The following is a 13,585-nucleotide window of genomic DNA, read 5'->3' on the forward strand; positions in this document are numbered from 1 at the left end:
GTAGACTTCACCGTGAAATTCTTACTTACAAACACATAACCAAGACTGCAGTTCAAGAAGAGTTAAGAAAATATTTACCAAGTAGACTAAAATAATACGTTATAATAAAAAAGTAACACAATAAGAATAACAATAATGAGGTTATATACAGGGGGCACCAGTACCGAGTCAGTGTGCAGGGGTACAGGTTAGTTGAGGTAATCTGTACATGTAGGTGGGGGTAAAGTGACTATGCATAAGATAATAAACAGCGAGTGGCAGCAGTGTACAACAGGGAGGGGGAGGGGTGGTCAATGTAAATTGTCTGGTGGCTCTTATGGCTTGGGGTAGAAGCTGTTAAGGAGCCTCTTGGTCCTAGACTTGGCGCTCCGGTACCGCTTGCCGTGCGGTAGCAGAGAAAACAGTCTATAACTTGGGTGACTGGAGTCTGACAATTTTATGGGCTTTCCTCGGAGGTCCTGGATGGCAGGAAGCTTGGCCCCAGTGATGTACTGGGCCGTTCGCACTACCCTCTGTAGCGCCTTACGGTCAGATGCCGAGCAGTTGCCATACCAGGCAGTGATGCAACCGGTCAGGATGCTCTCGATGGTGCAGCTGTAGAACCTTTTGAGGATCTGGGGACCAATGTCAAATCTTTTCAGAATTGGCGATTTACATTTGTGGAAGGTGATTTACTATTGTGAATACATTTGGCATGATATTGATTCCATAGAAAACCGGGAAGCGGTGGAAAGGCGCGCAAGTGACGGATGCACACACACTCAGCTGCAGCCGGCGGAGCTGCGAGCAGCACAGCAGAGCGGGCACATACACAAACAGGGAAGTCGCTTCATCAAGCAAAAGTCGCTGGGGCAGCCTTATAAATTTGCTACATTTGTCGCTATACACTTTAACCAATAAAATCGCTGGAGGCGTCTGAAAAATCGCTAAATCTAGCGACAAAGTTGCTAAATTGGCAACACCATCTCCCAGCTCTAAAATAAAAGTCACGTGTACCTTTAAGTTTTCCGTTTTAGGGTCCATAATGCCGCAATAAAATCAATACAATACAGTAGAAAGTATGCAATATCTCACTGTTCTTGAATACGGTTTTAAATACAAAGCCAAGTGTTTTGTTTAAAGGAAAATAACGCTCACATCGGTCATACTGTAAACTGGCATATCCAGTGACGCCTATTAATTAGCATGACCTCTACTCCAGTAGAATACGGTTTCCACTAGTTACCCCAGCCACAAAATATAAATGGGCTTTATCGTAAATATTTATGAAAACAACCATTTGCTTTTTGGTTCTAATTTTAGGGTTAGGCTTGAGATTAGCAGTCTGGTCAAGGTAAGGGTTAAGATCACATTTTAAGAAGATAAATTGTAGAAATAGTCGGGGTTTATGACTTTGTGGCTGTGTCACCTAGTGACGACCGTTCAAAACACTCGGGAACCGAGGTTGAATGAATGGATCATTTAAATATAATTGCAGCAACCGGGAAGCAGTTTGATTTACAAATTCATTACTCTTAAATATTACTAACTTCAGAAAAGGCTTATGTGCTCCGCGACACTCGATTTTCGGCGTTGAGTCCTTTTCAGCACCACTGCATCAACATGGTGAGTATCCTGCTATGGCTACAGTAGCTAGCTATTAGGCGTTAGCTTGATATCAGAACTAATACAGCTGCACTTCAGCAATGGTTCGCATATTGATATAGCTAGAACATGCTAATAGTGTTTCACAACCAGTTGTAATATTAGCAAAATGTGCAGTTCCCGTGTTAGCTAAATTAGCGAACGTTAGCTTGGCATCTCCCTTGCTAGTTAGTAGCTAACGTTAACTAGCTAACGTTAGCTACTGTAAGAAGCAACCGACAGGTAGTAAAGCAAATGATCTAATATCACTAATCAATGTTTTTATCCATCGTTTTCTGACAACTGCTTAGATTGCTAATTTGGCGCTCGTGATGCGCAGCAAATAGAAACGTGCTGGTTTGCTAGCTTCACTTTGTTTATGTCGCTCATTGAGAACGTTCAAGTAGGGAAAGGTGTTTTTCTCACATCTATAACACTCGTTTTGACCTCAGGTTTCCCTCCGTGAGGTGGTATGCTTTAGGGTTATTTTCCACCTATTCAGAGTAAAATGTATACACTGTAAAACTGCTTTTTGATGAGCCATACATTGTCCCGCATTCTTGTATCTTATAATGTTAGGGTACTGGTAATGTTTGCAAAATCCCCAGGGCAACCTGTTAAGAAGATCTTTTGGCACTGGATGTTCAAAAGACGCAACATAAATGCAGGAGCAGATGCCATAGCATCCCTTGGCATGTTATAAACGTCAAATGCACTACCAAAGACCAAAACAGTACAATTTAAAACATTTTGAATGGGAAGATGGGCCTACCCTCTCTGGTTTAAATGTAAATGGACTCTTGATGTCCATTTAATGTTTAGGTGAATTGGGTGTTATCATAAGGTCTCCTAGACTATAGGCCTAGGTTTGCTGAAAGAGATTAGATTCCTAATTTAGTAGGCTACACCAAAGCGGCCTCATCTTTTTCAGAAATGTCTGTATTTAATTTGCCTGACGACTCAAGCGGAATTCTTCCACTGCTCTACGATTCGTTACATACATCACTCTGAGACTGCGATGAAGTCGTTTGTGATAATGTCAAAATGAGCATTGTTGTACAACACAAAGTCATAAGCGATTGGATCATTTCTAACCAATCAGAATATCAAAGCCAATGACACATTTTCAAAATGCTGCTTCACCCATATGTGTTCTGGCCCAACCCATCGATTTCTGGACCAATCAGAATGGTTAGAATGTGTTTGCGTTCTAGAAATTGTCAGGGATGAACTCCGATCCAGACTCATTGCAGAGAAGAAACTAACGTCCGTGGGCGTGGCGTAGTTAGCCAGGCAAGTAATTCATGACAATTTTAAAAAGGGACTCGAGGAAAGCACTCATGTTTTTTGTGTAATGGAAGCACAGGTGTGAGGTATAGGAAACCTGTTCAGTGTCACTAAGGATGAACTCACTCACTAAATTTGGTGGTTAATATGCCAGTTATAAGAGGTTTATAACAGAGATTGGAGATACCATTTCTAATGCAATTTGTGTCTTATGATGCCTAGGCTTTTCACATTGGACATTTAGATAAACTATTAGGCTAAATTGTAATCTGTGATGGTCAGTGGGACTGACTCAAAGTCACTGATTTGCCTTTTGTGAGCTCGCTGCTCTCAAGTTTGCTGTAGTAAGCTGTTTTAACGGGATGCACTAAGGCTGCACAGTAGTAAATAATATGGATAATAGCCTAATAATAATCAATCAATGTACGTGTAGCACACCATGATTGTGTTGTTCAAAAGTGGCATACAGTGCCTTCGGAAAATATACAAATCAAAATATTTTTGATATTTGAGATTCTTCAAAGTAGCCACCCTTTGCCTTGATGACAGCTTTGCATACTCTTTGCATTCTCTCAACCAGCTTCACCTGGAATGCTTTTCCAACAGTCTTGAAGGAGTTCCCACACTTGTTGGCTGCTTTTCCTTCCCTCTGCGGTCCAACTCATCCCAAACCATCTCAATTGGGTTGAGGTCGGGTGATTGTGGAGGCCAGGTCATCTGATGAAGCACTCCATCACTCTCCTTCTTGGTCAAATAGCCCTTACACAGCCTGGAGGTGTGTTGGGTCATTGTCCTGTTGTAAAACAAATGATAGTCCCACTAAGTGCAAACCAGATGGGATGGCGTATCGTTGCAGAATGCTGTGGTAGCCATGCTGGTTAAGTGTGCTTTGAATTCTAAATAAATCACAGACAGTGTCACCAGCAAAGCACCCCCACATCACCCTTGTCCTCCATGCTTCACGGTGGGAACTAGAGGTCTACCGATTAATCGGAATGGCTGATTTAATTAGGACCGATTAATTGGGGCCGATTTCAAGTTTTCATAACAATCGGAAATCGGTATTTTTGGCCGCCGATTTGGCCTATATATATATAAATATATATATATATATATATATATATATTTTTACACCTTTATTAAGCTAGGCAAGTCAGTTAAGAACACATTCTTATTTTCAATGACGGCCTAGGAACGTTGGGTTAACTGCCTTGTTCAGGGGCAGAATGACAGATTTTTACCTTGTCAGCTCAGGGATTCAATCTTGCAACCTTACGGTTAACTAGTCCAACGCTCTAACCACCTGCTTTACATTGCACTCCACGAGGTTACGCGAATGCAGTAAGAAGCCAAGGTAAGTTGCTAACTAGCATTAAACTTATCTTATAAAAAACAATCAATCAATCATAATCACTAGTTAACTACACATGGTTGATGATATTACTAGTTTATCTAGCCTGTCCTGCGTTGCATATAATCGCTTAGGTACACGTTGCTCCAAGCATAAACATCAATGCCTTTCTTAAAATCAATACACAAGTATATATTTTTAAACCTGCATATTTAGTTAACCTGTTGGGGGTAGGGGGCAGTATTGACACGGCCGGATAAAAAACGTACCCGATTTAATCTGGTTACTACTCCTGCCCAGTAACTAGAATATGCATATAATTATTGGCTTTGGATAGAAAACACCCTAAAGTTTCTAAAACTGTTTGAATGGTGTCTGTGAGTATAACAGAACTCATATGGCAGGCAAAAACCTGAGAGGATTCTATATGGGAAGTGGCCTGTCTGACAAGTTGTTGTTCATCTTGGCTCTTTTTATTGAAGACTGAGGATCTTTGCTCTAACGTGACACTTCCTACGGCTCCCATAGGCTCTCAGAGCCCGGGAAAAAGCTGAACGATATCGAGGAAGCCTCTGGCTGAAACACATTATCGCTTTTGGCAAGTGGCCGATCAGAGTACTATGGGCTTAGGCGCGTGCCCAAGTCGACCCCATGCTTTATTTTCTTTCGTCTGTTTACCTAAATGCAGATTCCCGGTCGGAATATTATCGCTTTTTTACGAGAAAAATGGCATAAAAATTGATTTTAAACAGCGGTTGACATGCTTGGAAGTATGGTAATGGAATATTTAGAATTTTTTTGTCACGAAATGCGCCATGCTCGTAACCCTTATTTACCCTTTCGGATAGTGTCTTGAACGCACAAACAAAACGCCGCTATTTGGATATAACTATGGATTATTTGGGACCAAACCAACATTTGTTATTGAAGTAGAAGTCCTGGGAGTGCATTCTGATGAAGAACACCAAAGGTAATAACATTTTTCTTATAGTAAATCGGACTTTGGTGAGTGCTAAACTTGCTGGGTGTCTAAATAGCTAGCCCTGTGATGCCGGGCTATCTACTGAGAATATTGCAAAATGTGCTTTCACCGAAAAGCTATTTTAAAATCGGACATATCGAGTGCATAGAGGAGTTCTGTATCTATAATTCTTAAAATAATTGTTATGCTTTTTGTGAACGTTTATCGTGAGTAATTTAGTAAATTCCCTGGAAGTTTGCTAGTTCTGAACGTCACATGCTAATGTAAAAAGCTGGTTTTTGATATAAATATGAACTTGATTGAACAAAACATGCATGTATTGTATAACATTATGTTCTAGGTGTGTCATCTGATGAAGATCATCAAAGGTTAGTGCTGCATTTAGCTGTGGTTTGGGTTTATGTGACATTATATGCTAGCTTGAAAAATGGGTGTCTGATTATTTCTGGCTGGGTACTCTGCTGACATAATCTAATGTTTTGCTTTCGTTGTAAAGCCTTTTTGAAATCGGACAGTGTGGTTAGATTAACGAGAGTCTTGTCTTTAAAATGGTGTAAAATAGTCATATGTTTGAGAAATGGAAGTAATAGCATTTCTAAGGTATTTGAATAACGCGCCACAGGATTCCACTGGCTGTTACGTAGGTGGGACGATTTCGTCCCGCCGGCCCTAGAGAAGTTTAATATTGCCTGCTAACATGAATTTCTTTTAACTAGGGAAAATGTGTCACTTCTCTTGCAAACAGAGTCAGGGTATATGTAGCAGTTTGTGCCGCCTGGCTCGTTGCGAACTGTGAAGACTATTTCTTCCTAACAAAGACAGCCGACTTCGCCAAACGGGGGATGATTTAACAAAGGCGCATTTGCGAAAAAAGCACAATCGTTGCACGACTGTACCCAACCATAAACATCAATGCCTTTTTTTAAATCAATACATAGAAGTGTATATTTTTAAACCTGCATATTTAGCTAAAAGAAATCCAGGTTAGCAGGCAATATTAACCAGGTCAATTTGTGTCATTTTGCGTTCATTGTGCGCAGTCAGGGTGTATGTAACAGTTTGGGCCGCCTGGCTCGTTGCGAACTAATTTGCCAGAATTTTACGTAATTATGACATAACATTGAGGGTTGTGCAATGTAACAGGAATAACGTTTTGTTTTCGAGATGATAGTTTCCGGATTCGACCATATTAATGCCCTAAGGCTCGTATTTCTGTGTGTTATTATATTATAATTAAGTCTATGATTTGATAGAGCAGTCTGACTGAGCGGTGGTAGGCAGCAGCAGGCTCGTAAGCATTCATTCAAAATAGCACTTTCCTGCGTTTTGCCAGCAGCCCTTCGCAATGCTTCAAGCATTGCGCTGTTTATGACTTCAAGCGTGTCAACTCCCAAGATGAGGCTGGTGTAACTGATGTGAAATGGCTAGCTAGTTAGCCGGGTGCACGCTAATAGCGTTTCAAACGTCACTCGCTCTGAGACTTGGAGTTGTTGTTTCCCCTTCCTCTACATGGGTAACGCTGCTTCGAGGGTGGCTGTTGTCGATGTGTTCCTGGTTCAAGCCCAGGTAGGAGCGAGGAGAGGGACGGAAGCTATACTGTTACACTGGCAATACTAAATTGCCTATAAGAACATCCAATAGTCAAAGGTATATGAAATACAAATGGTATAGAGAGAAATAGTCCTATAATTCCTACAATAACCTCAACCTAAAACTTCTTACCTGGGAATATTGAAGACTCATGTTAAAAGGAACCACCAGCTTTCATATGTTCTCATGTTCTGAGCAAGGAACTTAAACGTTAGCTTTTTTACATGGCACATATTGCACTTTTACTTTCTTCTCCAACACTTTGTTTTTGCATTATTTAAACCAAATTGAACATGTTTCATGATTTATTTGAGGCTAAATTGATTTTATTGATGTATTATATTAAGTTAAAATAAGTGTTCATTCAGTATTGTTGTAATTGTCATTATTACAAAAAAAAAAAATTTAAACGGCCGATTTAATCGGTATCGGCTGTTTTTGGCCCTCCAATAAGTGGTATCGGTATCGGCGTTGAAAAATCATAATCGGTCGACCTCTAGTGGGAACCACACATGCAGAGATCATCCGTTCACCTACTCTGCATCTCACAAAGACACAGCAGTTAGAACCAAACATTTGGACTCATCAGACCAAAGAAAAGATTTCCACCGGTCTAATGTCCATTGCTCGTGATTCTTGGCCCAAGCAAATATCTTCTTCTTATTGGTGTCCTTTAGTAGTGGTTTCTTTGCAGCAATTTGACCATGAAGGCCTGATTCACGCAGTCTCCTCTGAGCAGTTGATGTTGAGATGTCTCTTTTACATTTATTTGGGCTGCAATTTCTGAGGCTGGTAACTCTAATGAACTTATCCTCTGCAGTAGAAGTAACTCTGGGTCTTCCTTTCCTGTTGTGGTGCTCATGAGAGCCAGTTTCATCATAGTGCTTGATGGTTATTGCGACTCCACTTGAAGAAACTTTCAAAGTTCTTGACATTTTCCAGATTGATTGACCTTCATGTCTTAAAGTAATGATGGACTGTCGTTTCTCTTTGCTTACTTGGTCTTTTACCAAATAAGGCTATCTTCTGTATACCATCCCACCTTGTCACGACACAACTGATTGGATCAAATGCATCATGACTACCTCATGAAGCTGGTTGATAGAATGCTAAGAGTGTTTAAAGCTGTCATCAAGGCAAAGGGTGGCTACTTCGAAGAATCTCAAATATAAGATCTTTTTTTATTTGTTTAACACTTTTTCTGGTTACTACCTGATTCCATATGTGTTCTTCCATTGTTTTTGTTGTCTTCACTATTATTCTACAATGTAAAAAAAATACCAAAAATTTAAATCCTTGAATGAGTAGGTGTCCTAACTTTTGACTAGTACTGTATGTAAATGTGATATTTCAGTTTTTATATTTTTTATACATTTGCAAAAATGTCTAAACATCTGTTTTTTGCTTTGTCATTATGGGGTATTGTATGTGTGGATTGATGAGAAGAAAAAAAATATATAATACATTTTAGAATAAACCTGTAAAGCAACACAGTTTGGATAAAGAAGGGGTCTGAATACTTTCCGAATGCACTGTAGGCCTACACAGAATTATTTGACCACTTTTGATGAGATTGTATGTTGTCTCTTTGAATCCATATTGCTAGTAGTGAGACACATTTTCTGTGTGAAGAACCTTGAAGCTTCCCACAACTGCTAGCTTAACTAGAGAGCAGGGGGCACCCAGGGCTTCCCTCTCTGGGCTCTTGTTGTTTTCAGGGGCAAGATGGCAGGCCTTCAGGTGGGTGTTTGAGCTCTGAGGCGTTGGTTATCTCCCGTGTGTAATCGGAGCCAGACAGCTAGGTGAACGGAGAGAGAGGATGGATCTTGGTGGCATTTGGTGTCTGGCTCTGCTTTTGGAGGTGATAATTATAATTATATGGGAGAGTCATAGCTGCTATGCAATATGTTGTATGGGTTTCTGTACAGCTGATGTAAAAAGGGCATTATAAATACATTTGATTATTGCCTATGTAATATGCCCAACAAAAAACTCTGAAGTGTGCTATTCAAAGGCCTATATTCTCCAACACACGTGTGCTGATATCACTAAGCCCACTTACTAGGGTAAAAGTTGGACTACCCTACGGTGAGGGATAAAGTAGCAGCACAATTCTAGCCAACCTGTAAGGGAATATTGATCTATAAGGGTTGAAATTGAACACCCTGTGCTAAAGCTGTCTATCACTGTCAGCTCTCCACTGTTGACTGCTGCTTGTTCTCAGCTGGCTATCACTGTCAGCTCCCCACTGTTGACTGCTGCTTGTTCTCAGCTGAGCTATCACTGTCAGCTCTCCACTGTTGACTGCTGCTTGTTCTCAGCTGAGCATCACAGTCAGCTCTCCACTGTTGACTGCTGCTTGTTCTCAGCTGAGCATCACTGTCAGCTCTCCACTGTTGACTGCTGCTTGTTCTCAGCTGAGCATCATGGGTGCTGAGAGTCAGATACTATTTTTTGTATTGCACTGAGGGCATTTTGTGCAAGTGCCTCAAACGTGCCAATAAAATGCTCTCACGTCTTTGTTACTGCAGTTGTATATCATAAGGGAAGAAGTAGGGCTGTGGCTTTCACGGTAATTTACATTTTAATTAACATAAACACGTTTAGCATCTCGTCTCTTCCATGCATAGCCTACAATCCACTGATGGAGAACGTGGGAACATTTAAAAAATCTAATAAATCCATTTAATATAGCCTAAACCTTCACAATAAATCCATGATTTATTTTAGACAGGTCTAAAGAAACATGATATGAAGAATAGGTAGCCTATTTCAGAAAAACAGAATAGCATATTCTGAGTTGTCCTTGTTAGGCCCTGATCTGGCTATGCCATATGGCTGTGGGCTACACTAGTTCATTTAGCAGACAAGATTTGTTTAGAATTCCAAGGCATTATTTTACAGTATAGTTTAATAAAATGGAAAGGATTTTTTTTCTCCAAAAGATTTGAGGGAGTGTGCACATGCAGCTATTCTGTGTTGAGCGGTTAACAAAGAAAAATGTCCTCCTAGATGCTTAATTTAGAGTTATTTATGCAACTTTACTTGTGATACAAACCTTAGGCTATATTTTTTGATTTTTAAAACATTCTAAGGCTGCATGATGATTTGAAAATAGTACCATGCTCTGTTTCTTGTGCAGCCTGCGCACTATCAATCTCATTCACAATAATTTGACAAGCACTTGATGATAATCTCACCCATCAGACTATTCATAATTTAATCTGGGCATTACATATAGCCTATGAGTGGAATAATATTTTATTTAGAATGGACCACAAAAAAACAAAACTCATCCGTAGCCTGCAATTGAGGTTAGGTGGCAAAATTATATAGCCTACTCCTGTCTACACAGTAATAATAAAAAATACTAAAGCATGATTTGGCCACAGAGGACCATTACCTGTTTGAAAACAACCCATAACTTATTTTTTTTAATCGTATTACCTACAGTCGGAAGGAAAGCAGCGCTCTCAATATGGGTAGATTATTGTTGAGTTGTGACTGTCTGTGAAAAGTAGAGATGCCAGGCATATCGCAATAGTTTGGAAAGCAAATGGTTATTGCTGTAAAGAGTAGACTGCTCCTTTTGAACTATGGTATAAATGGATGAATTTTCGGACTTTGGGGGGAGTGTGCTCTTCTGTATTGTACAATGTATAAATCAGAGGAGGCTGGTAGAAGGTGCTATTGGAGGACGGGCTCATTGGAATGGTTAGAAGGGCATTAATGGAACGGCATAAAACGCATCAGGTGGTGACACGCATCTCTGCGTGCCTGGCAGATACAGTGGCAAGAAAAAACATGTGAACCCTTTGGAAATACCTGGATTTCTGGATAAATTGGTCATAAAATTTTATCTGATCTTCATCTAGGTCACAACAAAAGAGAAACACAGTCTGCTTCAACTAATAACACACAAACAATGATATGTTTTCATGTCTTTATTGAACACACCCTGTACACATTCACAGTGCAGGGTGGAAAAAGTATGTGAACCCTTGGATTTAATAACTGGTTGACCCTCCTTTGGCAGCAATAACCTCAACCAAGCATTTTCTGTAGTTGCGGATCAGACCTGCACAATGGTCAGGAGGAATTTTCGACCATTCGTCTTTACAAAGCTGTTTCAGTTCAGCAATATTCTTGGGATGTTTGGTGTGAACTACTCTCTTGAGGTCATGCCACAGCATTTCAATCGGGTTGAGGTCAGGACTCTTCTGTTGAAGCCATTCTGTTGTTGATTTAGTTCTGTGTTTTGGGTCGTTGTCCTGATGCATCACCCAATTTCTGTTGAGCTTCAATTGGCAGACAGATAGCCTAAGATTCTCCTGCACAATGTCTTGATAAACATGGGAATTCATTTTTCCGTCTGATAGCAAGCTGAGGCAGCAAAGCAGACCCAAACCATGATGCTCCCTCCACCATACTTTACAGTTGGGATTAAGGTTTTGATGTTGGTGTGCTGTGCCTTTGTTTCTCCACACATAGTGTTGTGTGTTCCTTCCAAACAAATCAACTGTAGTTTCATCTGTCCACAGAATATTTTGCCAGCAGCGCTGTGGAACATCCAGGTGCACTTTTGCAAACTTCAGACATGCAGCAATGTTTTTCTTGGACAGCAGTGGCTTCTTCCGTGGTGTCCTCCCATGAACACCATTCTTGTTTAGTGTTGTACATATCGTAGACTCGTCAACCGAGATGTTGGCATGTTCCAGATATTTCTGTAAGTCATTAGCTGACTCTCTAGGATTCTTCTTAACCTCATTGAGCATTCTGCGCTGTGCTCTTGCAGTCATCTTTGTAGGACAGCCACTCCTAGGGAGAGTAGCAACAGTGCTGAACTTTCTCCATTTCTACACAATTTGTCTTACTGTGGACTAATGAACATCAAGGCTTTTAGAGATACTTTTGTAACTCTTTCCAGCTTTATGCAAGTCAACAATTCTTAATCGTTGGTCTTCTGAGATCTCTTTTGTTCGAGGCATGGTTCACATCAGGCAATGCTTCTTGTGAATAGCAAACTCACATTTTTTGAGTGTTTTTTTTTTAATTATTTTTTTATACGGCAAGGCAGCTCTAACCAACATCTCCAATCTTGTCTCAATGATTGGACCCCAGGTTAGCTGACTCCTGACTCCAATTAGATTTTGGAAAAGTTATTAACCTAGGGGTTCACATGTTTTTCCCAATCTACACTGTGAAAATTTAAAATTATGTATTCAATATAGACAAGAGAAATTGTATAATTTGTGTGTTATTCGTGTGCTAAACTATGTTTGTCTATTGTTGTGACTTAGATGATCAGATCAAATTTGACGACCAATTTATGCAGAAATCCAGGTAATTCCAAAGGGTTCACATACTTTTTCTTGCCACTGTATCTCAGTTTGGATGTCAGCCCACCACCTCAAACTCCTCGACAAGATAGAGATGCTCTTCCTCCCGGGGAAGGCCTGCCCGCTCAAAGACCTCTTCATCACGGTTGACAACTCCACAGTGTTGCCCTCCCAGAGTGCAAAGAACCTTGGCATGACCCTGGACAACACGCTGTCGTTCTCTGCAAACCTCAAAGCAGTGACTCGCTCATGCAGGTTCATGCTCTGCAACATCCGTAGTAGAGGTCGACCGATTATGATTTTTCAACGCCGATACTGATTTATCGGAGGACCAAAAAAAGCCGATACCGATTAATCGGCCAAATTCTTTTATTTTTATATATATTTTTTCATTTATTTATTTGTAATAATGACAATTACAACAATACTGAATGAACACTTTTATTGAATGAACACTTAATATAATACATCAATAAAATCTTTTTAGCCTCAAATAAATCATGAAACATGTTCAATTTGGTTTAAATAATGCAAAAACAAAGTATTGGAGAAGAACGTAAAAGTGCAATATGTGCCATGTAAAAAAGCAAACGTTTAAGTTCCTTGCTCAGAACATGAGAACATATGAAAGCTGGTGCTTCCTTTTAACATGAGTCTTCAATATTCCCAGGTAAGAAGTTTTAGGTTGTAGTTATTATAGGACTATTTCTCTCTATACCATTTGTATTTCATATACCTTTGATTATTGGATGTTCTTATAGGCACTTTGGTATTGCCAGTGTAACAGTATAGCTTCCGTCCCTCTCCTCGAACCCGGAACACATTGACAACAGCCACCCTCGAAGCATCGTTACCCATCGCTCCACAAAAGCCGCAGCCCTTGCAGAGCAAGGGGAACAACTACTTCGAGTCTCAGAGCGAGTGACATCACTGATTGAAACGCTATTAGCGCGCACCCCGCTAACTAGCTAACCATTTCACATCGGTTACACCAGCCTAATCTCGGGAGTTGATAGGCTTGAAGTCATAAACAGCTCAATGCTTGAAGCACAGCGAAGAGCTGCTGGAAAACGCACAAAAGTGCTGTTTGAATGAATGCTTACGAGCCTGCTGCTGCCTACCACCATTCAGTCAGACTGTTCTATGAAATATCAAATCATAGACTTAATTATAACATAATAACACACAGAAATACGAGCCTTAGGTCATTAATATGGTGAAATCCGGGCAAATCCGGGAACTATCATTTCGAAAACAAAACGTTTATTCTTTCAGTGAAATACGGAACCGTTCCGTATTTTATCTAACGGGTGGCATCCATATGTCTAAATATTGCTTTTACATTACACAACCTTCAATGTTATGTCATAATTATGTACAAATTAATTACAGTCTTTGTTTGGAATTAATGGT

The 13,585-nt window shown here is 40.1% G+C and overlaps 1 protein-coding gene across 1 annotated transcript in view; it reads left to right on the forward strand.

Annotated features, from left to right (window-relative positions):
* The first annotated feature begins 1,183 nt into the window (after positions 1-1,183).
* The window catches only part of LOC106585770 (transmembrane protein 161B-like), a 31,014-nt gene continuing 18,612 nt past the window's right edge, over positions 1,184-13,585 (forward strand). Inside the window, 1 exon segment of the mRNA XM_014172366.2 lies at positions 1,184-1,605. Coding sequence (XP_014027841.2) covers positions 1,603-1,605 — 3 coding nt within the window. The 5' untranslated portion in view covers positions 1,184-1,602.

The sequence above is a fragment of the Salmo salar genome, chromosome ssa24 (assembly GCF_905237065.1).
Source record: "Salmo salar chromosome ssa24, Ssal_v3.1, whole genome shotgun sequence".
Classification (NCBI taxonomy): Eukaryota; Metazoa; Chordata; class Actinopteri; order Salmoniformes; family Salmonidae; genus Salmo; species Salmo salar.